This window comes from Loxodonta africana, chromosome 8 (genome assembly GCF_030014295.1).
Source record: "Loxodonta africana isolate mLoxAfr1 chromosome 8, mLoxAfr1.hap2, whole genome shotgun sequence".
NCBI lineage: Eukaryota > Metazoa > Chordata > Mammalia > Proboscidea > Elephantidae > Loxodonta > Loxodonta africana.
Window position 1 is genome coordinate 10,152,582 of NC_087349.1, and position 27,245 is coordinate 10,179,826.

At 47.4% G+C, this 27,245-nt stretch overlaps 1 protein-coding gene across 9 annotated transcripts in view; it reads right to left on the bottom strand.

Annotated features, from left to right (window-relative positions):
* TBXAS1 (thromboxane A synthase 1) overlaps nt 1–22,491 on the bottom strand; it is a 175,265-nt gene extending 152,774 nt beyond the window's left edge. For 3 of the 9 annotated variants that reach the window (XR_010322596.1, XM_023539168.2, XM_064289655.1), the window contains exon 1: nt 22,260–22,490. Coding sequence is in view for 7 of the 9 variants with exons in the window: in XM_023539168.2 (XP_023394936.1) it covers nt 22,260–22,348 (89 nt within the window). In the remaining 2 variants the exon portion in view is untranslated. Of the gene's footprint in view, nt 1–22,259 lie in introns of all 9 variants that reach the window. The other 6 variants (XR_010322597.1, XM_064289656.1, XM_064289657.1 and 3 more) reach the window with 4 other exon arrangements.
* Nucleotides 22,492–27,245: the final 4,754 nt, after the last annotated feature.

The window sequence follows — 27,245 nt, forward strand, 5'->3', positions numbered from 1 at the left end:
GGACTGGAGAGTTCACTTCCATGCTCACTAGTGTGGCTGTTGGCAGGTTGTTGGCCTCTCCATGGCGCTGCTGACATGGCAGCTGGCTTCCCAAAAGCAAGTGATCCAAGAGCAAAAGCCCTCAGTCTACAAGCTAATCTTGGACGTGGGAAACCTTCACTCCTGCTGCATTCTATTGGTCACATGTGCTGGCCCAGTACAACATGGGAAGGGACTGTACAAAAGTGTGAATACCAGAGGTAGGGACCAGTAGACACCATCTTGGAGTCCCGATGCCACATCACTTGTGCCCACCTGTGAATAAATGTAAATCACATCTTTCTTCCATAGTTTCGCCTTGGGTTTTCAGGCTGGTTACTAAGCCTCATAAAGCCCGTAAGCTGTTTCCTCCTATGAATAGGTATTGAAACAAAGGTGTAGTTGCTCCATCCTTCATATAATAAAGGTGTGCTAGTGCCTGCTCTATGCCAGGCACTGGGCTGTTGTGTATCACTTAGGGAATAGATAGGGTCCGCTTTGCTTCTACGAGCCCTGGTAGCTCAGTGGTTAAGAGCTGGGCTGCTAAACAAAAGGTCAGTGGTTCGAAACCACCAGCCACTCTGCAGGAGAAAGATGTGACACTCTGCTTCCGTAAAGATTACATCCTAAGAAACCCTATAGGGCAGTTCTACTCTGTCTTATACTTATAGGGTTTCTGTGAGTCAGAACTGACTCAACGGCAATGGGTAGCAGGTACTTTGCTTCCACTGGAAAAGTAAAATAGGGAAACTTCAAATTGGGGTGGATAAAGTGGATTTAAGGCCTTCAGAAAACTGTATAAAAAGACCCAGTGCCGTTGAGTCAATACCGACTCATAGAGACCCTATAGGACAAGAGTAGAACTGCCCCATAGAAGTTTCCAAGGAGCACCTGGCATATTTGAACTGCCGACCCTTTGGTTAGCAGCCCTAGCACTTAACCACTACGCCACCGGGGTTTCCAGAAAACTGTATGGCTAACAAAAATAAAAATAAAAGTTGCTATCAAGTTGATTCTGACTCATGGCTACCCTATGTGTGTCAGAGTAGAACTGTGCTCTACAGAGTTTCAATGACTGATTCCTCAGAAGTAAATTGCCAGGCCTTTCCTCCAAGGTGCCTCTGGATGGATTCGAACCACCAACCTTTCAGTTAACAGAGAAGCATATTAACCGTTCATAAAATCATCCTCACTATCCCCATTATACAGATGGGGAAATTGAGACTTAGAATTAGCAACTGGCCCACTGGTCAGGGGCCAGGCTGCAGCCAAGGCCAGTTCTGCCTGAATGAAGGGTCTGGGTGCCTAGCCAGGCCTCTGACCAGTCTGTGCTGGCTCAGAAAAGCTAGAGGGGAAAAGGCCATCAGATGGCAGCCGCTCCGGAAAAGGCCTCAAGAAAAAAACCCACCTGTGTGCAGGAGCAGGGAGGGTGAGGGGTCTCCCAGACCACCCTGGGGACACAGAGGGTTGAGATGAAAGAAATTGACCCTAATGACAGAAGACACTAATTCAAGAACATTTTTTCATGGCTTACTGTTAGGGATTGAATTGTGTCCCCCAGAAAGATATGCTAAAGTCCTAACCCCTGTACCTGTGAATGAGACCTTGTATGGAAATGGGATCTTTGCAGATATTATTGGTTAGGTTAGCATGAGGTCACACTGGGGTTGGGAGGGTCTCAATCCAGCCTGAGCAGTGATGCCCCTATAAAAGACGAGAAACAGAGACAGGAAGGATGGACCGTGAAGATATACCTACAAGCCAGGAATTCCAGAGGTTTTTCTGAAGCTAGGAGATAAGAGAGGGTCCTTCCCTAGAGCCTTCGGGGAGAGTGTGGCCCTGCCAACACCCTGATCTCAGACCCCCAGGCTCCAGACTGTGAGAGAACAAATTTCTATTCTTACAGAGCCACTGAGCATACAACTATGAGTGAGACTCAACTCCACTGCAGTGGGTTTGGTTTGGTTTCTAAAAGTTGTGCTTTGTGGGGTTTTTTTAATTTTATTTTTTACTATTTATTATTATTGTACTAACTAATCTATAGTTTTGTCACTTTCATCAGCACACCCTTTTACAGGAAAAAAGGAAATTGAATTTTGTGCCTGGTCTCCGGTTGGGAGAGAACCCCATCCAGCTTCATTGCAGCTCCCGAGAGGAGAGCGTGCCAAAGTGTACAGCGCAGAGGAGCACGGGTGTGAGATCACTGTTGCTGTGAGTGGTTGCCGAGTGGATTCCGACTCACAGTGCCCCACATGTGCAGAGTAGAACTGCTCTACAGGGTTTTCATGGCTGTGCTCTTTCAGAAGCAGATCACCAGGCTTGTCTTCCGAGATGCCTCTGGGTGGGTTCACACTGCCAACATTTCAGCTAGTAGTCAAGCGTTCAACCTTTTGCACTGCCCAGGGACTATCTTTGATGACCCAAGGTGAATTCAGCCTGTGCCACAAGCGTTGTAATACTGGGACACACCCTTTCTTCCTACGGCCACAGGCCAGTACCAGGGGTGGCTTCTGGGTAGGCACGGCTGGACAACTCTAAGGTTAAGATAACCCTAAAACACATTCTTTCTAATGACCTGGAGGCTCCAGCACCCCTGAGAATACTTAACACCATTCTGGAGCTGTTTATGTCTCCGACCACAGCCACTCCTTGGTGTAACAACACTGGTAAATTTACCTCCTGGTGTAGAACAATGAATTTGTCCTAAGCAATGCGGCTGCAGTCCACAAGGCTGTCCCCTGGTTGTCGTATTTCAGGATCTGCAAACATGCTGTGCTTGCTGAGTTCTGCTTCCCCTGGTCTTCCGGACTTTCCGCATGCCTCCCCGCGCTCCTGCTTCTCCAGGCTGACTCTGAAATCTTAGGGTCCTTAGTGTATGGCTGCTCCCCTCCCCCAGCCCGTCCTCCCAGTCACTCACTGGGTCTTCTCAGGGTGTGCCCAGTCAGCCCCTGACCTCCATCTCTGACTGGGCTACAAGTTCCTGGGTACAGCCCAGGCCAGACCAGTTTCCATCAGAGCCCCTGCACCGAGCTCTCGGCCCTGCTTCAGAGCTCTGGGTGCAGGTCATCACTCCATAGCCAAGACCCACCGTGACCGCCATGATGGTGTCTCAGCTGACAAGCTGACCATTCACCTCTGTGCTCTTCTCAGAGACTTGTTGTTCTCATTTACAACAAAAACCCAATGTCTGTTAGCTTTACGTCTTTTCTTAGCTTTTTTAAACTTTTTGTTTATGGTTTTGTTTTTCTTGTCACTTGTGGCCTCTTCCTGCTTTGCCAGAGAAGGGAGCCCGGATGTGTGGTTTTGGAGTCATTGCTCCCATTCTGCGTGCCCTCCCCGTTCGGAGTTACACAGCGATGGCTTTGCGGTGCCTCCCACTACTGAGATGGGGTATTCTTCCCCATGCCATTAATGCTAGACTTGGCTGTGTGACTTGCTTTTGCCTATGGAAGAGGGGCAGAAGCAACATTGCTTGCTTCCTCTTGCACTCTTGCACTTCTGTGATCTGTCTGGAGTAGAGCTTCCCCCAAGTAGCCTCTTCAAACACCTGGGCTCCGCTTCGAACACCTGAGTCCCACCCACAGCCTGGGACAGAACTACCCCAGCCAACTCACAGACCCATGAGTGGGAAAATAAATGTTGCTCTCTGCTGATGGGTTTGGGGGTGGTTTGTTACACTGCATTATTGTAACCAAAGCCAACTTAGTTGTCGTTATTGTTAGTTGCCTTCAAGTTGGCTCTGACTTGTGGAGACCTATGTATAACAGAGTGAAACATTGCCCGTCCTGCACCATCTCCATGATTGTTAGTACGTTTTGAGTCCATTGTTGTGGCTAGTGTGTCAATCCATCTCATGAGGACCTCCCTCATTTTCATTGACCCTCTACTTTACCAGCCATGATGTCCTTTTCCAGTGGCTGATCTTTCCTGATGACTTGTCCAAAGCAAGTAAGGTGAAGTCTCACCATCCTTGCTTCTAAGGAATGTTCTGGTTGTATAGCTGACTAATACAGGTCAACTCATTTACTTCTCTGGGCTGTCATCTCCTTATTTGTAAAATGAGACCACTAGATTATAGCCAAGGGTGCACAACCTTTTTTCTACCCCTACTCAATTGAAGGTTACGGCATACACCCAACTGTCACAGAGACCAAACATACCAGGGTCAAATTTTGCAAAGCGCTACAGAGAGAGAAAGATTGGAAATGGTCATCATCCCTGTAGGGATTACTGGGGGCCTTGGGGAGCACTGTTGCAGTGGAGACATGAACAGAAACCCCAGTGCAGGGCTGAAGGGTAAATAGAGGTGAGGAAGTGAGGGGAGAGTCCTCTCTCAGGACACTTGGCTGGGAAGAAAAGGACGAGTGGAGTTGTAACCGAGTGGGACATGCAGTCAAAGAAGAGGTGGTGGTCAGCTGGCTGGCTTACTTGTTTGCTTCAAGATGGGAGAGAATTGAGCCTGCAAAGGAACATTTACAGCGTCATAGTCCAGGGAGGATGAGGGTGAGGACCCAGATGAGTGGGCAGGAACAAGGGGCCTGGTCCCTGAGAGGGAGTAGAGTGAGAATTAACAGGATTTATTTACTGATGGGATATGCATTGTTGACACTTCAAATTCTCAAGCCCAAGGCCAAAGGGAGTGTCAACCAATGAAAGGAGGACCACATGAAAAATAGAATTGCGCTGTTACTGTTCAATCAGAGAATGCATGTAAATTTTGTCATGGGGAAACATGAAAAATTTCTGGAAGGTAAATTGAGTTAGAGAGCTTTTCAAGAAATAGATTTGCTTTAATTTTTAAACCCCGACAACACAAAGGTAAACAGTTGCCACCACTAGACTAACAATAACGGAAGTCCACGTGGGGTTTACCAGTCACAGGGTTTGCATGCTTCCTCTCAAGGAGCAGGGAAAGGCTGGCTGTCTCCACGGCACTCAAGGGAGATGGAGGCCCGGGAGGTGGCTGACGTTTCTGAGCTTCTTCTGGAAAGAAAATCCACACTCTTCATCTCAATTGCCTTCCTCCCCATTCACTTGGAACCCTGCTGCCTTCTGGCTTCTGCCCTGCCACACCACTGGTGACCATTTCCAACGCCACCAAAAATGGCTCAGTTGCAGAATCCAACTGGTATTTTTAGATCTCATCTTATGAGTTTGGCTACCTTGTGGTATGAATCCAGGGTCATTCAAATAAGTCCAGCTCTCCTCACTGCATTTCTGGATATCGTATGGGAAATCATAAAGGTGTTAAAAAAAAAAACTAAAACTATGTTAAACTGGAAACCATGAGCTGCCTGTGTAACATCTGCACAATTATTGTTGTATCTAAGTTTATGTTTAGTGAATAATAATAATAATAGCTCACATTTCTTCAACAGTAACTGTGCCGCCAGGCAGTGCTCCAAATCTGCTTTAACTCATTTAATCCCCGCAACATGCTAGGTCTTCCTTATTCATTGTCCAGCTTTCACATGCATATGAGACAATTGAAAAGACCATGGCTTGGGTCGGGTGCACCCAAGCCATGGTCATGAGGATCAAAGCCCTCAAAGTGACATCTTTGCTTTTCAACACTTTAAAGAGGTTTTTTGCAGGAGATTTGCCAAATGCAATACGTCATTTGATTTCCTGAATAAGGATGTGATTAAGGAAGATGGAGGAAGAATTGATGCCTTTGAATTATGATGTTGGCGAAGAACGCTGAATATGGACTGCCAAAAGAATGAGCAAATCTGTCTTGGAAGAAGTTCAGCCACAATGCTCCTTGGAAGCAAAGATGGCGAAACTTCGTCTCACATATTTTGGACATGTAATCAGGAGGGATTGGAAACCCTGGTGGCATAGTGGTTACGAGCTATGGCTGTTAACCAAAAGATCAGCAGTTCGAATCCACCAGGCGCTCCTTGAAAACTGTATGGGGCAATTCTACTCTGTCCTATACGGTTGCTATGAGTTGGAATTGACTCGACGGCAACGCATTTGGTTTTTTTGGTATCAGGAGGGATCAGTCCCTGGAGAAGGACATCATGCTTGGTAAAGTAGAAGGTTAGTGGGAAAAGGGAAGTTCCTCAACAAGACAGACTGACACAGTGGCTGCAACGATGGGCTCAAAGTTGGCAACAATTATGAGGATGGTACGGGATCGGGCAGTGTTTTGTTCTGTTATACAGTTGGTTTAGAACCAACTCGATGGCACCTAATAACAACAACAACGTGCTAGGAGGTAAGCGCTGTTGTTATCCCCATTATACAGATAGGGAAATTGAGACACGGAAACCTTACATAACTTGCCTGAGGCCACGGGGTTAGTCAGGATTTGAATCCAGACAATCTGGTCCCAAATCCTGAGCTCTGGGCCATTGCACAAAGTATGGTGAGTTTTTAAAGGCAGTATTGATGAACTGTGTGGTCAAACAGTTAACATGCTCAGCTGCCAACCGAAAGGTTGGAGGCTCGAGTCCATCCAGAGGTGCCTCGGAAGAAAGGCCTGCAATCTTATGAAAAATCAGCCACTGAAAACCCTAAGGAATTACTAAAGGGAGTCCTTCGGTCTAGAACAAACAACATCAGACCACAGCCTAATCTAGGATGCGAGATTGTACTTGCCAGATACCAACACAGGAAACGAACTCTCAAGGACTATCCAAAACCAAAAGAACATCAACAGGGAACCAGAGAGGTTAATCTGTAAAAGGAGCTCAGCACAAGAGAGTAAGAGGAACGAAAAAAATGTTAGCACCACCAAAAAAAGCACTACAAAATGACAGCAATACACTCACACCTATCATTAATTACACTGAGTGTAAATGACCTAAATGCACCCATAAAGAGATACAGAGTGACAAAGTGGATTAAAAAAAAAAAGGATCCATCAACATGCTGTCTACAAGAGTCACACCTTAGAAACAAAGACATAAATTTATTAAAAATCAAAGGATGGAAAAAATATATCAAGCAAATAACTATCAAAAAAGAGCAGGAGTGGCAATAATAATCTCAGATAAAATAGACTTTAAAACAAAATCTACCATAAAAGACAAAGAAGGGCACTAGATAATGATTAAAGGGATGATCCATCATGAAGACTTAACCATAATAAACACCTATGCACCCAATGACAGGGCTCTCAAATACGTAAAACAAACTCTAACAGCACTGATAAAAGAAATTGACAGTTCCACAATAATAGTAGGAGACTTCAACACACCACTCTCAGTAAAGGACAGAGCAGCTAGAAACTCAACAAAGATACAGAAGAGCGAAAGAGCACCATCAGCCAGCTTGACCTCATAGATATATATAGAACACTCCACCCAACAGCAGCAAAGTACACATTCTTTTCCAACGCATATGGAACGTTCTCCAGAATAGACCAAATCTTAGGCCACAGAGCAATCCTCAACAAAATCCAAAACACAGAGATAATACAAAGTATCTTCTCTGACCACAATGCCACCAAAGCAGAAATTAACAACAAGAAGAGTAAGGGAAAAAAATCAATTACATAGAAACTGAATAACACCCTGCTTAAAAACCACTGGGTAATAGAAGAAATCAGAGATGGAATCAAAAAGTTCCTAGAATCAAATGAGAATGAAAACGCATCATACCAAAACCTTTGGGACACAGCAAAGGCCGTCTTCAAAGGTCAATTTAGAGCAATAGATGCACACATCAAAAAAGAAGAAGGGACAAAGTCAAAACGTTAGCTATACAACTTGAACAAATAGAAAGAGAACCACAAAAGAAGCCCACAGCCACCAGAAGAAAGGAAATAATAAAGATCAGAGCAGAAATAAATGAAATAGAGAATAGAAAAGCAATAGAAAGAATCAACAGAACCAAAAGTCGGTTCTTTGAAAGGATCAACAAAATCAACAAACCACTGGGCAAATTGACAAAAGAAAAACAGGAAAGTACGCAAATAACCCAGATAAGAAATGAAATGGGGGACATTACAACAGACTCAACTGAAGTAAAAAGGATCATAACAGAGTATTATGGAAAACTATACTCCAACAAATTTGAAAACCTAGAGGAAATGGACAAATTTCTAGAAACATGCTACCTACTCAAACTAACACAAAATGATGTTGAAAATCTGAACAGACTCATAACAAGAGAAGAGATTGAAACGGTAAAAAAAAAGCCCTGGTCAGATGGCTTTACTGGAGAATCCTACCAAACATTCAGAGAAGAGCTTACACCAGTACTACTCAAACTATTTCAGGACATAGAAAAGGAAGCAGCGATACTTTGGAATTCGTTCTGTGAAGCCAGCATAACCCTGATACCAAAATCAGGCAAAGACACCGCAGAAAAAGAAAATTAAAGACCAATATCTCTCATGCAAAAATTCTCAACAAAGTTCTAGCCAATAGAATTCAGCATCATGTCAAAAAAATAATACACCACGACCAAGTAGGATTCATACCAGGTATGCAACGATGGTTCAACGTTAGAAAATCAATCAACATAACCCACCACATAAATAAAAAGAAATAAAAGAATTACATGGTCATCTCAATTGATGCAGAAAAGGCATTCAACGAAGTCCAACATCCAATCCTGATAAAAACTCTCAATAAAATATGTATAAAAGGAAAATTTCTCAACATAATAAAGGGCATCTCTGCAAAACCAACAGCCAACATCATTCTTAATGGAGAGAGGCTGAAAACATTCCCCATGAAAAGAGGAACAGGACAAAGATGCACTTTATCACCACTCCTATTAACATTGTGTTGGAAGTCCTAGCTAGAGCAATAAGGCAAGAAACAGAAAAAAAGGGCATCCAAATTGGTAATAAAGAATTTAAACTCTCCCTATTTGCGGATGGCATGATACTATACAAAAAAAGCCCAAAAGACTCCACAAGAAAACTACTGGAACTAATAGAAAGAGGCAGCAGACTAGCAGGATACAAGATAAACATACAAAAATCAGCTGGATTCCTATACACCAATAAAGAGAACAATGAAAAGGAAATCAGGAAAACAATACCATTTATAATAGCCCCTAAAAAAAATAAAATACTTGGGAATAAATCTAACCACGGATGTGAAAGACCTATACAAAGAAAACTACAAAACACTACTGCAAGAAGCAAAAGAGATCTACATAAATGGAAAAACAAACCATGCTCATAGATAGGGAGACTCAACATTGTGAAAATGACAATTCTACCCAAAGTGATTTACAAATACAATTCAATACCGGTCCAAATACCAACAACATTCTTTAAAGAGATGGAAAAAATTATCATTATATGGAAAGGGAAGTAAATGACCTAAAGGCACCCATAAAGAGATACAGAGTGACAAAGTGATAAGTAAAGCATTACTGAAGAAGACGAATAAATAGGAGGACTCATATTACCTGACAGTAGTCAAAACAGCCTGACACCGGTACAATAACAGATACATTGACCAACAGAACAGAATTGAGAACCCAGGTGTAAATCCATTCACCTACCATCACCTGATCTTCAACAAGGGCCCAAAGTCCATTAAATGGGGAAAAGACAGTCTGTTTTAACAAATGGTGCTGGCAAAACTGGAAGTCCATCTGCAAAAAACTGAAACAGGCCCCGTACCTCACACCATATAAAAAAACTAACTCAAAAGGGATCAAAGACATAAACATAAAGCCCCAAACCATGAAGTTCATAGAAGAAGAAAAAGGATCAACGCTAGAGGCCCTAATATGAGGCATTATTAACAGGATACAAACCACAACCAACCACACACAAGCTCCAGAGGATAAGCTAGATAACTGGGACCTTCTAAAATTTAAACACTTATGCTCATCAAAAGACTTTTCACCAAAAGAGTAAAAAGAGAACCTACAGATTGGGAAAATTTTTTTGGCTATTACAAATCAGACGGAGGTCCAATGTCTAAAATCTACAAGAAAACCCAACGCCTCTACAACAAAAAGACAAATAATCCAATTTAAAAAATGGGCAAAGGAAATGAACAGACATTCACCAAGCAAGACATTCGAGCAGCCAGTAGACACATGAGGAAATGCTCACGATCTACAGCCCTTACAGAAATGAAAATCAAAACCACAATGAGATACTATCTCAACCCGGCATTACTGGCACGAATCAATAAAACAGGAAATAACAAATGTTGCAGAGGCTGCGGGGAGATTGGAATTCTTATGCACTGCTGACCGGAATGCAAAATGATACGACCGTTTTGGAAAATGATATGGTGCTTCCTTAGAAAGCTAGAAATAGAAATACCACATGATCCCGCAATCCCACTCCTAGGAATACATCCTAGAGAAATAAGAGTTGTCACGCGAATAGACATATGCACACCCATGTTCATTGCAGCATTGTTCACAATAGCAAAAAGATGAAAACAATCTAGATGCCCATCGACAGATGAACGGATAAACAAACTGTGGTACATACACACAACGGAGTATTATGCAATGATAAAGAACAACAATGAATCTGTGAAGCATCTGATAACATGGAGGAATCTGGAGGACATTATACTAAGTGAGGTAAGTCAATCACAGAAGGACAAATACTGTATGAGACCACTACTGTAAAAACCCATGAAAAGGTTTACATACAAAAAGAAAACGATCTTTGATGGTTACGACGGAGAGGAGGGGTGGAGATGGAAGAACCCTTAGTAGACAATAAGTAACTAGAAACTTTGGTGGACGGCTAAGACAGTACACAATACTGGGGAAGCCAGCACAACCTGTACAAGACAGAGTCATGGTAGCTCCATGAACACATCCAAACTCCCTGAGGGGCCGAAGCTGGGCTGAGGGCTGTGGGAACCATGGTCTTGGGGAGAATCTAGCTCAACTGGCATAACATAGTTTATAAAGAATATGTTCTACATTCTTCTTTGGTGAGTAGTGTCTGGGGTCTTAAAAGCCTGTGAGCAGCCATCTAGGATATTCCACTGGTCTTAAAAAAAATTTTTTTTTTTTTTTACCCCTTCGGGAGCAAGGAAGAATGAAGAAAACTAAAGATACAAGAGAAAGATTAGTTCAAAGGACTAATGGACCACATCTACCACGGCCTCCACCAGACTGCATCTGGTAGAACTAGATGGTGCCCGGCTACCACCACTGACTGCTCGGACAGGGATCACAATAGAGGGTCCCGGACAGAGCTGGAGAAAAAACGTAGAACAAAATTCTAACTCAAAAAGAAAGACCAGGCTTACTGGCCTGGCAGAGACTGGAGAAACCCTGAGAGTATGGCCCCTGGACACCCTTTTAGCTCAGTAAAGAGGCCACTCCTGAGGGTCACCCTTCAGCCAAAGATTGAACAGGCCCATGGAACAAAACAAGACTAAAGGGCACACCAGCCCTGGGGATATGGACTGGAAGGCAGGAGGGGACAGGAAAGCTGGTAATAGGGAACCCACGATTGAGAAGGGAGAATGTTGAGACGTCATGGGGTTGTTAAACAATGTCATAGAACAATGTGTGTACTAACTGTTTGATGAGAAACTAGTGTGTTCTGTAAACCTTCATTTAAAGTACAATAAAAGAAAGAACAGAAGAAGAAGAAAAAGAAAACCCTGTGGAGCACTGTTCTACTCTGACACACACAGAGTCACCAGGAATCAGAGTCCAGAGTCGACTGGACAGCGATTCGTTTTACTGACTGATGAACTAACACACTGCTGGTTTATTTTCCCAAGTGGCTTCAACAGTCTCTTTTGCACTCTTGTTTTGTTTAGCAGTCCTTTTCCTCATAAATAGTGCCAAGGTGAACTTCACCCTACGGCCCAGCCCAGTCTGAATTATAAAGACAAAATCTTTGATTAAAATCCTGAGTCTGACTCAATGGAATTTTGTATCGTATGCAGGCGGAGAGTGGTGTTGGCTGCAGCGGTTTGCGGTCAGAAATGCATGGAAATTCTCTCAGGTGCTTTCGTAGCCACGACAGCTCACCTGTATTGGCTGTCTGTATACGCCAGGCTTTACCACTGCACCACCAGGCTTCTTTTCCTCTCTCTAGAGTCCGTTATGGAAACCCTGGTGGCATAACGGTTAAGTGCTACAGCTGTTAATCAAAAGGCCAGCAGTTCGAATCTACCAGGTGCTCCTTGGAAACTCTATGGCACAGTTCTACTCTGTCCTATAGGGTCACTGTGAGTCAGAATTGCCTCGATGGCAACAGGGTCCCTTATGCATCATATATCCATCAGTTTGTTGTGCTATGGTGGCTTGGGTGTTGCTATGATGCTGAAAGCTATGGCCACCGGTATTTCAAATACCAGCAGGGTTGCCCATGGTGAATAGGTTGCAGCAGAGCTTCCAGACTAAGACTAGGAAAAAAGGTCTGGCAATCTACTTCTGAAAATTAACTGGTGAAAACCCTAAGGATCACAACAGAAGATTGTCCAATGTAGTGCTGGAAGATGAGCCCCCTAGGCTGGAAGACACCCAAATACACGGTGGGCGCAACAATGGATGTGAACACACCAGCGATCGTGAAGATGGTATGGGGCTGGGCAATGTTTCATTCTGTTGTACGCAGGTCGCCATGAGTCAGAGCCGACTGGGCAGCAACTCACAACAACGACAGTCCCTTATAACATGATGCTCCTGAATTTTGGTCACGGTGCAGAGACAGTTAAAAACCTTAAATGTGTAACTGGCTACGCACCTTTTCAGGGGTCCCCAGATCCTACTGATTAGTGAAGGGAAGAAGAGGGCACAGGAGATGTTCTCAGCATCCCAGAGCCTCATGTAAATTGCGCGTTTATTGACGACAAGATTGCGCAGGTTAATGAAAACGCCAGGTTCCTTTGCTCTGGTGTGAAATTAAAACTTGGAGCACCGGCGCTGACTATCTCATCGATCACCTCCCCCGTGGCGGAGCGTCCAATCGCTGAATAGTTAAATAATTAAAATGATAATAATTGAATAATTATTAATTTGAATAATTAAAATGGGAAAGGAAACCGGCGTCAGATACGCTCTGCTGCTTGGACAACAGAGCATGGCACCTGTGGGGAGATACCATCAACAGTGCGTGTGGGTGAGGCGGTGCTTTAGACCCCAGGGCTCGGGGCTCAGCGGGCAGTGAAGTAGGCAGTGTTCAGCCTCTAGTGCCTCTCTGCCAGGGGACGACACCCCCATGGTTGTCAGGGCACCCCCTCAGCCGAAAGCGCTCTGTGCACCCCCATGTTCCACATCTTCAAACCAATTGGTCCTGTTCCATCCCCTCCTGGTGCGTCACAGCCTTGCTCTTCCGTTTTTAATGCGACAATCGTGCCATCCTCTGAAGTCATGGGCTGTTGTCCGCAGCATGTCACTGAGGCCGAGCCACACAGGCCGCCTGCAAGCGTCGCCCTCAGTAAGTGCCTGGGTAAGAAGGAGCCTCCTTCCCCCTCAGTCAGCAAGTGCCCCGCGGTCTGCTGCTGCCCAGGATGCGGGCCGCCAGCATGCAAGTCAGAGGGCGTGGAACCTACCCTCCAACACACGCTCACACACATACATTCCTACACTCTCACACAGAGATGCCCTCTCACACACACACCCACACAACACTCACATACACGCTCATACATACACACACTCACACAACATACACTTACACAGATCTGCTCACACACACAGTCACACATTAACATAACACACACACACAGACACCTTCACATATACTCACACACACTCAATCACACACACACTAACACAACACTCACGTACACACACTTACATATTCAAACACACACTCATTCACACCCACACACCACAGGCACACACGTAGCAGTCAGTATCTGGAAGCAGGGCCGCTCTTTAGGTGACCGAGGCTTGATGGTGGTCGTGAACGTTTATGAAACAGCTACTTTGTAGCTGACACTCACTAGCGCTGACTGGCTCCTGCCCTCCAGAGGGAATAGGCGGCCAGGAAGGTAGGATGTGTAAACAGTAAGATAATGTCGAAGCGCCAAGACGTGATAGAAGCAGGAAGTGCCCCTGGGCTTGGAAGGAGGTGGGCTGGTGGAGGAGCCTTCGCTGCAGCGGCACCTGGACCAGACTTTGCAGGACGGTAGGGTTCGAGTCAACATGGCAGGGGGCGTCTGGACTGCAGCTGTGTGCAGGCAGGGGGCGGTCAGGGCACCTTCAGGTCAGGTGTGGCTTCCCTGGGGGTCTGTGTGCCATGCTCCAGAAACGGAGTTTAAGCTGAAGCCACTGTTTGCGGAGGCTGGCCTTGCTTTGGGGCCATTGCTGACACCATTTTCCCAGGCATCTTTGAGCAAGAAGAGCTGTTCTTTCTGGGGACTGCTCCGGGACTGGTTGCCTGCTGAGGTGACCCTAAGAAGCCACCTTTCGAGGATACACCAGAGGTTTAGAATGGCCACGTGGCAGGGCCCACACCAGGCACTGCATTGAGGCTGGAAGATGCTAGGTGAGCTGAGGGCTCCAGGATCCCACCTACCCAGAAGTTGTGCAGCTTCACGTGTCTCTGGTCAGCCAGGGAAAGGTGGCTGTCCATGACTGAAGCTCCCATCAAGTCACAGCCGGAGCCTCTGCCCTTTTCTGCTCTTCCCAGAGTCGCTTTCCCGTGGACATATGTGGTTGTCCTCCAGGCAGAAACCCATCTCTGGGGTGCTGCTGGGTCACCGGGCATGGGGCACTTACCCACTGTGAGGAACGCCAGCTCCTTAGACTTGCTGTTATGGCATTGTGGGAGGGGTCCAATTGCTTTTTTTCTGGGGGAGCTGCAGTCCTCCTCAGGGAGAGCAGCCTAGGGCATGTACTCAACCAGCCAAGTGAGGTGCAACCACAAATCAGGTGATTGGCTTCGTTTATAGACAAATGAGATTCTTTCTTCATCTCTGCCCGAAGAGCAGATGCTGCCAGAAGCCAGAATTCCTTACTGGGTAAGAGGAGGTATAACCACGCTTGTCGTCGCTGTTAGCTGCCGTCAAGTCGATTACGACTCATGGCGACCCCATGTGCGCACAGCAGAACTGCTCCATAGGGTTTCCATAGGGTTACCTTTTGGAAACAGATCGCCAGGCCTGTCTCTTGAGGTGCTTTTGGGTGGATACGAACCCCCAACCTCTCAGCTAGTAGTCGAGTGCTTAACTGTTTGCACCACCCAGGGACTAAAACTAATATTGTTATTTGCTTTTGTTAAAAAGAAAAAGAAACAACGCATACACCCAGCGAGCGTGGTGGGCCTTCAACACGACCCCCAGGCTCTCCCATCTGGTTCATCAACCTCCCGCATAAACAGTAGCAGCAGCCACTACCACAAGCCACATTGTTGTATAATCACACTTTGTTCTGGATTGACAGTTGTATGACCCAATTTAATCACCTATTTGCCAACATTTGGACTGTTTAAAAAACTCAATCCCTTCTCAGCAAAGACAAAGGCTTTCCAAAGGCTGCGTCTAGACCCCAAGGGCCGTCACCAAGGAGGAGCCTTACCGCCACCTTCTCTGTGACCGGTCTTATCTGCAGGAAGGGACCAGCCTATCACGAGCAGGCCTTTGAAGGTCGCTTGGATCTGTGAGTTCCAGTGTGTGTGCTAAGATAATCAGTCACGTTACTTTACAGTCACGCCTCGTACTCTCGTTCTGGAAAATCAATAAAGCCAGGGGGAGGGGAGGGATCGTGTGTAGAACTATTGAAAAGAGAGAAAACAAGAAATAATATTCTGTGAAAATGGTCCTCGAGGAAGCGCAGACCTAGTTTTCATAAGCAATCTCAATTTTCTCTCCAAGCTCATCGCCGAGTTATTAAACCTGAGTACCCATCATATCCTAGACAAAAATACAAAAAAATGAAGCAGGGAAATGGCAGACCTCCTCCGCTAGATGCTCTGGGCACTGGAAATTACCCTGAGCCTCTGAAGAGCGTTTCTAGAAGGTACCCATCACTCACACCCTGAATGACTCGTTCCACCAGATGTTAAAGTCTTGAGCTGCCTGTGCTGTGACACCCCTCCCCCACTGCACCCCAATGTTCTCCCTCCCCTTCTCTGCCAGGCCAATTCCTAACCGCCCTTCAAGACCCTGCAGGAGCTCTCCTGGCTGGCCAGTGACCCCGGGCTCAGGGCTGAGGCTAGAATGGACCTTTCTGTCATAGTCTTGAGTTTTTAACTCACAGCGACCAATGTCACAGAGCAGAACTGCCCCATAGGGTTTTCTAGGCTGTAATTTTTACAGGGCGCCTTGGTGGCACAGTGATTAAGAGCTCAGCTGCTAACCAAAAGGTCAGTGGTTCAAATCCACCAGCCACTCTTGGAAACCCTATGGAGCAGTTCTACTGTCCTGTATGGTCACTATGAGTTGGAATTGACTCGACAGCAATGGATTTAATCTTTACAGAAGCAGATCACCAGGTCTTTGTCCCATGGAGCGGCTGAGTGGGTTCAAACTCCCAACATTTCAGTTAGCAACCGAGCACTAACCACTGTGGAACCAGAGCTCCTTGTCTTGAGTCTTAATCACCGTCGATCTTATTTCATTCAACCTGGCCTTAGAACAAGACTCGGTCAGAACGCTTGCTCACCCCGCTTCCTGCTTTTACGTCCGCTTGATCCAGGCATCTGGTCTTCAGCTTCTGAGTCTAAGTGCAGCTGACCTCCAAGTCCTCCAGCTCCCCACAGCAGGAAGCAGGGTCATGCAGAGAGCTGCCACTTTTAGGAACATAGCTTGGGAAATGGTGACCCAAACCATCTTCAGTCTGAAAATTCCCCCGTGTCTAAGGCCAGACACCCTTCCCTTTGACCGCGGATTGTCCCAGGGACTCTCCAGGTGGCTTTCCTGCTCTGGCCAGCTCCACATGTCTTCTCTTGGCTCCCGATATTCGGTCCCAATGGCTTATTTTAAGTATGATCTAGGACTAGATGTGGGTCTAGGATTAGAAGCCAAGCTCTCTGAGAGATAAGCATTCCAGGTACAACGATGGACTCTTCTGTTACAGCCACCACCAAAAACAAAACTCAAAAAACTAGTTGCCAACGAGTCCAACTCCATCTCGCGGCGACCCTGTGTATGTCAGAAGAGAACTGTGCTCCATAGGGTTTTCAATGGTTGATTTTTCAAGTAGATTCCCAGGTCTTTCTTCTGAGGTGACTCTGGGTGGACTCGAACTGCCAGCCTTTCCGTTAGCAGCCAAGCGTGTTCATTGTTTGCACCACCCAGGACCTCCTAATCACCACCGACCACATTTAATTCAGCTGCTGAGAGTTAAATGAGCCAGCCTCAAAGTCCACCACTTTCTGAGGCAGCTCTTCCGAGCCCCACCCTCCTCCGTTTATTCACCTGCTTAGACTGGTTAGCTCTCCCCACCCCCCCACCCCACCCCGCCGGTTGCCCTACATCATTCCCCTGAGCATTCTGCTCCACTGAAAAGAGCGACGCGACCGTCCCAAGCCCTCCTGCCCAAAGCATGACGCTGCTTTAGTCTTCACCCCTACAGGAGCAATTTCGCTCTCTTGCACTAAGGTGTCTTTTTATTTGCTGGGTCCCTGAGTGCTGCAAATTAAGCACTCAACTGCTAACCAAAAGGTTGGCAGTTTGAACCCACCCAGATGTGCCTCAGAAGAAAGCCCTGGGGATCTGCTTCTGAAAACTCACAGCCTTGGAAACCTTATGGTGCAGTTCTACTCCACACACATGGAGTTGCCATGAGTCTGAATCGATTCAACGGCAACCAACAACAGTCACGCTCATTCGAGAAATACAGGAGCTGCAGAGAGACTGAAAGAAGAGAAAACCACTGATCACCCTGCCACTGAAAGAAAACCACTGTTAATATTTAGACTGTTTCTTACGCGGAGCCCTGGTGGTGAAGTGGTTAAGCATTTGGCTGCTAACACAAGGTTGGCAGTTCGAATCCACCAGCCGTTCCTTGGAAAGCCTATAGGGCAGTCCTACTCTGTCCTACAGGGTTGCGATGAGTCGGAATCGACTTGACGGCAAAGAGTTTTTTTTTTTTTTTAATTCCTTACACGCTTAAAGATTAAGGGGACTTTTGTTTCCCCAACGTGACCAGCTGCCAGTTCTCACGTATCACTTGAAAGTCTGAATGCGCTAGTACTTAAGGTTGCCTCTAGCAACGTTCAACTCATAACAATATGTTTTCTGTACATAAAATCTTTTCCAGAAATAAGAATGACCATATTATACAGAACTCTGAGTTTTTAAGACACTACTTCACGCATGTTTATCACCTTCATGTGCACTGATACCTTCTACATGCCCAGCTCCGCCTTCAGCCCCAGCGGCAGCCCGGGTCTCCCAGTCCACGCTGCGCAATACACATCCCTCAAGTCAAGGGCTCATGAGCGAGAAATAACATCACATGCCGTTTGGGGAAAACTCTCAAAATCTTACATGCCAGTTCTGACACATGCTACAACACAGATGAACTTTGACAACGTTATGCTGAGTGAAATAAGTCAGCCAGGAGAGAACACTGAGATCCCACTTCAACCTGAAGTGTCTAGCACAGGCAAGTGCGTTGAGACAGAAGTTTTTTAGTGGTTACCAGGGCGGGGGGGAGGGAAAGGGAACTTACTGCCTAAGGAGCACTCAGTTTCTGTTTCTGCTCAGGGCGAAGAAAAAAATTGGAAACGAGTAATGGTGAATGTCACCGAACTGAACGAGTAAAAATGCTTGAAATGGCAAATGTCTTGTTATATATATTCTACCACAATAAGAAAAAAAAAAGACACACACACAAAACTATGCTGTACCTATTCTGTACCAACTCTTTTCAAACGAAATGAACACTCTGTCTTCTTCTTCCCCAATGCACACATGCACTTAATGCGTGTTTATTCAGTCCTTAAGGAGCCCTGGTGGTACAACGGTTAAGCGCTCAGCTGCTAACCAAAAAGTCAGAGGTTCAAAGCCACCCAGTGGCTCCATGGGAGAAAGACCTTGCAATCGGTTCCATAATGATTATAGCCTAGGAAGCCCTATGGGACAGTTTCTCTCTGTCACGTGGGGTTGCTATGAGTCAGAATCAACTCGACGGCACCCAACGACAACATTCAGTGCTTACATGGTCTCTAAGGAGGGCCGAGGGTGGGACCACAGGGCGCCTGCAGAAGTTAGAAAGGGGACCCCAAGTGGGTACAGGCTCCAAAGGCACCAGGCTCCTGGAAATGGGGCGACTGGTGTGGACAGAGGAATGAAGACGCAGTGAACTGAGAAGGCCGAGAGGAGGACAGACGGAGGAGAGTGCAGCAGAGGTTAGGGGCGGGAACTAGCCTCCAGCTGATGTTTATTGGGCACCAGCTGTGTGCCAGACACAAATGGAGAAGTACTGTGTGATCCCACTTATATGAAGCACCTGGAACAGACAAATGTGTAGAGACAAAGAGACAGCGAGAGAGCTGAAGAAAGCAGCTCAGAGAAGGGCTGGAAAGTGCCTGGGAGACAGGAAGGGATGTCTCAAAGGGATGTCCCTGAGCTTAACCTTGAAGCAAAGAGTCAACAAGAGCAAAGACCCCAAGGCCTCTAGCAGCCCCCTCGACTGCCCCAGATGGGTCCATGTGACCACAGGGGACGTAGGGCAGTGGGAGGGGGCTGAGGCTGCCGATGGCCAAGCCGCCAAACCATGTGTCCCACATGCAGGCTGAGGGGCATCCACTTCTGAATGTCACCCTGTTCATTGAAGTTCAGGAGCCCCTAGGCCAGGGCCAGTAGTATCTGGAATCCCAGACCTGTGAGCCGGCTGGAGGGCACGACGCAATCTTAGGGTCCCTCGTGGGTCTACCCTCTCAGAGTTGAGCCTCCCCAGCCCACTCTCCTCTGCCCCAGCAGCAGAGGTCACTCCTGAAGGAAGGACCAAGTGTTTAAGCCCCCAGGGCATGCCCCTCTTCCAGCATCTCCTCTGGGTCCAGATGGTGGCCAGTGTCGGTCACCCTGCAGCTATCCTCACCCGCAAACCCCTTCAGCAAAGGGAACTCCCCTTCCCTGTGTTCCCTCTAAGGAGCTGGGGGTTCTTGCCCTAGTCAAGCTGAGGGCTATTGCTCATGGCCCCCTGGAGTCCTGCCTGGAAGAGGCAGCTCTGAGCCCAAGTATGCTGCCTTCTGAACCTGGATCAAGGATGGACCCAAAATCCCAAAGCTGGGTGGTGACTTGCCCTCCTGCTCCTCGTCCCCTTCAGCATTGCCCTTTCTGGACATGGAGCCTACCCTAGAGCCTTGTCTTTCCCTCTTCCGTGGGCATCTGATCCAGATCTCCGCTTCCTGGCCTCCTCCTGGGTCCCTGCTGTGCCTAGCGCATGCTGACAGATCAGTAAAGGCTCTTGCAATAATGAGTGGGGGTCTGCTCGCATTTCCTCCTTCTGCCTCTGCTCCCCACCTCCATCGTCACCTCTGTCTTTGCACCTGGTTATCAGCCTGGCCCTGAGGGGAGATGACAGCGCCTGGCTGCCTGGCTACATGGCTGGGGTGAAGGTGCAAGATTACAAACACCCAGCAGCTGCAGCTTATCAGTCAGGACACACGCCCTGTCCATGCCCAGAGCTGCAGTGACTTGTGCCTGTCACTCATTCATTCATCAAACATTCACTGAAGCATGTCAGGCACTGAGCTGGGACTTAAGAAGGCAGAGATGAAAAAGACAGATACAGCGGCACAGAAAAGTGTACGTCGTAGACACTAAAGCTGGACAACCCCAAGGACCGCCTGGAACACACTTTGAAAAACAGCCAAAGCATAGCTGTTGATGAGAAACTAATATGAATGAGCACATCAATAAGATGCTAAAAATAAACTTAAAGCAAAACGCAAAGCCCTGCCGTTGAGTCAATCCCGACTCATGGTGACCCCAGCTGTGTCAGAGTAGAGCTGTGCTCCATAGGGTTTTCTTGGCTGTCATCTTTATGGAAGTGGATTGCCAGGCCTTTCTTCCGAAGCACCGTTGGGTGGGCTCACACTGCCAAATTTAGGTTAGTAGCTGAGTGCAAATCACTTGTGCTTCCCAGGGACTGTAAACCTGAAGCACTAAGGACTTTTTCCCTCTATTTTTAGATGACAGAGGTGATAGCTACTTAGAATGGCCCACTTCTCTGAGGCACCCACTACCCCGCAGGCACTCGGTAGTATGCCTCAGTGGGCTTCCAAACAAGTGGAGACGGGATCATTGGAGCGGTGGCTGCCATTTCACCCTGCTTTTTACATGTGGCTGCTTTCACTGGAAGATTAGTTGCACTGAGAGAGGAAAGTTCGAAAGATAATTAAACCAGTTAAAAAGCAAAACAGCACTGGGACCCAAGCTGGGCTTCAGAGCCAATTTCCAAGAAGTCATTTCATCATCGGAGAACAGGGATCATGAACTTCCTCTCTCAGCTATGCAAATTCTGAGGGAATAAGACCTCACATTTGCATAACGCGAGATGCTGTTCAAAGCGCCATTCAGTCACTAACCTAGAGAAGGCTTTATTTCCCCCGGAAACCTAAGTGGAAACACCGCTCCCACGGTATTTTTTCCACTCACCCCTCAAAAACCGGAGCCACCTGAATCCAGGTGCTTCTGACTGAGTGGGGAGCTCCAATAACCGGGCGTGCAAACCTGGGCGGCCTTCAGGTTCAGAAAACTTCCTGACGAATTAACAAGATCAAGGGGGATGACCCTGAGCTCAGATTTTGAGGCCCTCACTGGGTCTCAGGCTATGTGGAAGCTGATGGACCATGTTTGGATGACTCCACTCCCTTTTACCAAATAGCATCAGAAATTAGGGCCCAGGCCCTATCCTTAAACCTACAGATCTCAGTGTCAACGGCACCCCACAACCTGGCCCATGTTTTCCCAATAGCTCCTCTGCCTTGTTTTTAAGTCATGGGAACCCAGAGACTAAATCTGCTGTAAACCCAGCCCGGGGAGGGTGGAGGGGGGCGGGGGGGATGCTCAGAAAACTGTGATGAGAAAACTCGTCAGGGGAGGGCAAGGACAGGGAAATCACTCTCCCCAAACCTGATGCTTCTCCAATTTGTTTTTTTTTTTTCCATCTCTTTCCAACTTAATTAGGTGCTTCACTCTCAGCCCCCAGATCGCCAGCCTTCCCTGACACCTCCATCTTAGGCATTTTAAAGAAAGATTAACCTGGCTGTTTGCTTTTAATTCTGAACCTGTGTTAATACTCAACTCCCTCTAGATTAGAAGAGAAGAAAAACACACTCCCACACGCACTGCGGCAGCACTGGTGGGGCTGCTATTTCCAACAAAGTCACGGTCCCCGTGTGGCTAGAACCTGCTGGCAGCACTTACCATTTGAGAAGGGCCACGAGAACCAGTGCAAGGGCCACGGTCACCATGGGGCTGCTCTGTGCCCATTGCAGAAACCCCGAGGTTTCCATCAGTCCCCCAGACCAGACAGTGGGGTGCTCCAGGGAAAGTGAGGCCTTAGAGGAACCTCGAGCTGCAGATGGAGGAAGAAGCAGGCAACCAAGATAACATCACACCAAGTGGGTTCCAAAAACAAGCCCTTTCTCAGAGCAACTCCTTATAAAGAGGAAGGAAGAGGAGGGAAAAACACAGGCTTCTGTGTAAGCCAATGAATCAGCAACTTTATTTTCCTGATGACTGTTCTGTCAATAAACATTTATGTTAAGCCTCCTGGGAGGGAGCAGCAGAACTGACCCCATATTGGCTAAAGAACAAAATGGCTGCCGCCGCAGGCTTCTCCTGGGACAAGCAGGCCTCGCAAAAGACGCCCCTCAACGAGATGACCCTTTAATGCATGATTAAATGAAACGTGGGTCAGGAGACAGAATGTTCCAGAAAATTCAGAGCTAGACATCAACCTGATGGAAATGCTGGCTGCGTTGAGAGCATCAGTCCCACAGCAGCCCTTAGTCCTCGGGGTCTGATGGCCATCCAGGGTCAGCAGGGTCCTTGGTGGCTGGCTGCTGGAACAGACCAAATATCTTGCCCCAGGTCAGTGTTCTCCTCCTGAGTTGGAGGATTTCTGAAATGCCTAAAAGCCTACCTACCCATGGGCTCATGTGTGGGTCCTTTGTTCCTTCCTGGAGTTTATCTGACTAAATAGATGGAGTGGTTGTTTGCTTATTAATCAGCTTATCACACCTATGAGCAATGGGGGGGTACCAGAGGGGGTGCCATTCACTGGGGCATCCACCCAACCATTCATTTGCCACACAAAGGGCTCCGCGCCAAGCCCTGCTGGGCAGTGTTCAGACAACAGATGTGGTCCCTGCTCCGAGGAAAGAGACAGGTAAACAAATGGAGCAGTTACAAACTGGGAAAAGTGCCGCAAGAGTCAGGGTGTCAAATGTCGCTTTTCTGTTTTGTAAAGACTGCTCTGACTGGAGCTAAAGAACCAACCCGAGGGCAGGAGGGTCCTGAGGAGATCACCACAGCGCTCCAAGCAGAGAGCAGGGGGGTGGACTCCCACAGGGAGGCAGTTGGAGAGAAGTAGATGGATTTGAACGATATTTCAGGCAAAGATGATGCAAACTTTCTGGTGGTGGGATGTGAGGGGTGGTTATATTTGTTATTAGGTGCTGTCGAGTCGGTTCTGACTCATAGCAACTCTACATACAACAGAATGAAACACTGCCAGTCCTGTGCCATCCTCACAATCCTTGTTATGCTGGAGCCCATTGTTGCAGCCACTGTGTTAATCCACCTCGTTCAGGGTGGGGGAAGGAGGAATAACGACAGGTGTGCGGCATGCGTGCGTGCGTGTGGTGGCACTTGCTGAGATGAGGAAGGCTAAGAACAGGGTATCGGGGAAATCAAGAGTCCAGCTGGGTCCTGTCAAGCTCCAGGTACCTGTTACTCATCTGAGTGGCGCTGTCCAGTCAGAGAGCAATCTCGGCCAGATATGTAACAATACTTAATAGTAATACCCAATTTGTTGAGTATCTTCCATGTACCAGTTTCTAAGAGCTTTCATCTGTGTAAACTCACAGCCTTACAAACAACCCTGAGTTAAAGCTTATTATCCACGCTGTCTTGCAGAAAAAGAAACTGAGGCACGGGCTGACTCCAAAGCTCATTCTCTGAATCAAACAGGTCTATTCGAGCATGGAGGTCACCAATATGCAAATGGTACTGAAGCCCAGGAGAATAGATGAGCTACAGTCACAGATAAGATCGGGAACCCCACAAAACATGTCCAAACACCTGCCCCTTTCTCAGGCCATTTGTCCTGCCCCCTGGTTTGCATTGCTACTATGGTAACCCCAACTACAGCATCCCATCTGGACTCAAGGGTCCTGTGCCCCAGCCCAGCCCTTCTGTCTTTCCCCTCTCCCATCACAGTTCATGTTTCCTTTTCCCCATTCTATCAGCGCTTGTAGTTGTTGTCATTGTGTCCCTTCCAGTCGATTCCGATTCATAGTGACCCTATGTGACAGAGTTGAACTGCCCCATAGGCTTCCCTAGGCTGTAATCTCTATGGGAACAGATTGCCAGGTCTTTTCTCCTGCAGAGCCGCTGGGTGGATTCGAACCCCTGACCTTTCGGTTAGCAGCTGAGCACTTAACCATTGTGCCCCTGGGGCTCCATGTCAGTACCTGTACTGAGATGTTTATATTTCAGCAGGGGTCACCTGGAACGGTGTGTTTGCAACCAAAGGCACTGCTGTGGGGTCGGGGGGAGGACAACAAGCTGGTGTGGAGGGGCCCTAAGTTCATCATGCCTATGGGTTCAGACATGACTTACACCAGTGTGAGCATCAAACAGACGCTCAAAAAATATGGAAAAGGATGCCAAGGTGCAATGTGTGCGAAGTGCTGGTGTAAGGCTCAATACGCGGGTGTACCCGCTGCAGGACGTCTTGGAGACTTTAACCTAACGAGCTTGTGAATCGCAAGAGTAGGAGAGAGACAGCAGTGTTCCCCACACAGATGTGACCACAGCACCCTGCTGAAGGAACATACATTAGCATACCCTGATGTAGCATTCTAAGGAACATGCTTTGAGAAGTGTTGGACAAGCCCCACTTATTTATAGAAGACACTGGAACCCAGAGAGGAAGCGGCTTGTACAAGGCCTCAGAGCTGTTTAGTGAGAAAGCCCAGGCTCCTGGCTCCCCGCTCACGGTCTTCATCTAGAATATGCTCCTCGTATCCCCCCAGGGACCTGCCATCCACATACCTGAGAGACTCCACCCTGTTCATAGGGCAGCCTGAGAACGTTGGTGGCCAGCCCAGAGATGTCCAACTTTCCCCAGGGGCTGCCAGCCAGCTGCGTGGCACGGAGTCCATTCGTTCCTTCCTCTGACTGTGTTTTTGGAGCCCTGCTGTGTGATTTGTGGAAGAGACTGTTTCTCTACCCGACCCGAGCGAAGATAATCCTCAGTGAACTGTGGACAGTAAACTAACAGGAGGGGCGGAAGAATCAGTTTCGAGTGGTATTAAGGATTTTCATCAAGCGTAACATGATTAAGGATTATTACGGTTTTGACGTTCATGACGCAACACAGGGGCACCCTAGCCAGGATTTTTCCAGGATGAAGGGCACGCCGTTGCCATGATATTTACCATAATTAAATATTGGGTCTTTAGCTTTTTCTGGATTCTTTTCGTTCAATAATACCCCTATTAAAAACAATCAACTATACGGAAATGTACAAAGTGAAAATACTCCTAACTCCCAGCGACAAAAAAAAAAAAGAGCTCTGTTAATTCATGAGAGCCCATCCACCCCCCTCATTTCCTTTGCTCATACAAATGTGGGTATGTTCTTAGTTTTTATGAAAACAAGATCACATTACCCACGCCATTCTGCAACTGGCCTTTTTTACTTACTGTGTCATGAACAGGTGTCCACGTTTGTACCTGCAGGTAAACCTCATTCTTCTTAATTGCTACTTAGGATTCCTCTGTACGCACGTTGTTCATTCCCAAGGCTGCTGTAACAAAGTACCATCAGCTGGGTGACCAATGACAGAAATTTATTGTCTCACCGTTCTGGAGGCCAGAAGTCCAAAATCAGGGTGTAGGCAGGGCCATACTCTCTCTGAAGGCTCTTGGGGAAGATCCCTCCTTGTCTCTCCCAGCTTCTGATGGCCCCGGGTGTTCCTTGGTGTCCCTTGGCTTAAAGAGGCATCACCACATGGTCTTCCCTACCCTCCTACCCCTGTGCATCTCTCTGTCTCTTCTCTTTTATAGGACGTCATTCAGATTGGACTAGGACTCACCCAACTCCGATACAACCACATGGTAACTGATCACATCTTCAAAGACCCTATTTCCAAACGAGGTCACAGTCACAGGTACAGGGGTCAGGGCTTGAACAGATCCTTTTGGGAGACACAACTCAACCCATCCCAGATGTGCTGTAAATTGTTTCATCAGTCCTCTGTTGAGTGGCAGTCGAGTTGTTTCCAAGTTTTCGGTGACAAATGAGGCTCTGGTGGACATCCTCATACATGTCACTACGCCCTGTGTGAGGACATCAAAGCAAGGCCTTACAAGTGGGATGGCTGGACCCAAAGACATGCATTTCAAAAATGCTGGGAGGTATCGGCTTTCCCTCCCTCGAGCTGTGTATGGAAGGGCCCTCTTACCCCTTGGTAAGAACCCTCCCATCTCAACCCATCCCATACCCGTAAATTTTTTCCTCCCACATCCAGGCAGACCCCCCCACCCCAGCACTGAGTCAACTACTTTGACTTAAGTCTTTTGTTTCCTTTTAGAGCTTTCACTCCATAAACTCTGTGGTATTTCCTCCATGTCCCTTGTGTTTAAAAACGGCCTGCACAGATGTCTGGGGTGCCTCCTCCCCACCAAAGGGTCCCAGCTGGTCTGCTCCCAGGTTGGTATCCTTGACCACATTCAAGGCAGAGCTTCTCTCTCCATGAAGGCCCAGAGACTAGGGCCATGAGGACAAAGAACATTTACACATAGACTATCTGATCAGCTTCAGAGCAACCCCCAGAAGGAGGGGAGAAAGTTTTCACTCCTGGATGCAGAGATGAAGACCCTGGATCCCAAAGATGTTATGTGACTGTCGGAAATCACACATGTGACACATTCCAGAGCCAGGCTGGAGCCCAGAGCCTCAGCTCTAAGGCCGGTGCTTTACCTGGGTTGGTCACATGCTGGTGTAGAAGATTCATAGCTTACCAAGCAACTCACGGTTGGAATATGGATCATTTCTGCACTTACCCCCTCGGGGGCAGAGTGCTGCACAGGTAAGGGTGATGGAGGGGTGCTGTGTGTCTGTGAACTGCTTTACCTCCTTGCAGAAGACACTAGAAGGCTGAGAGCCTCATCTAGCCCC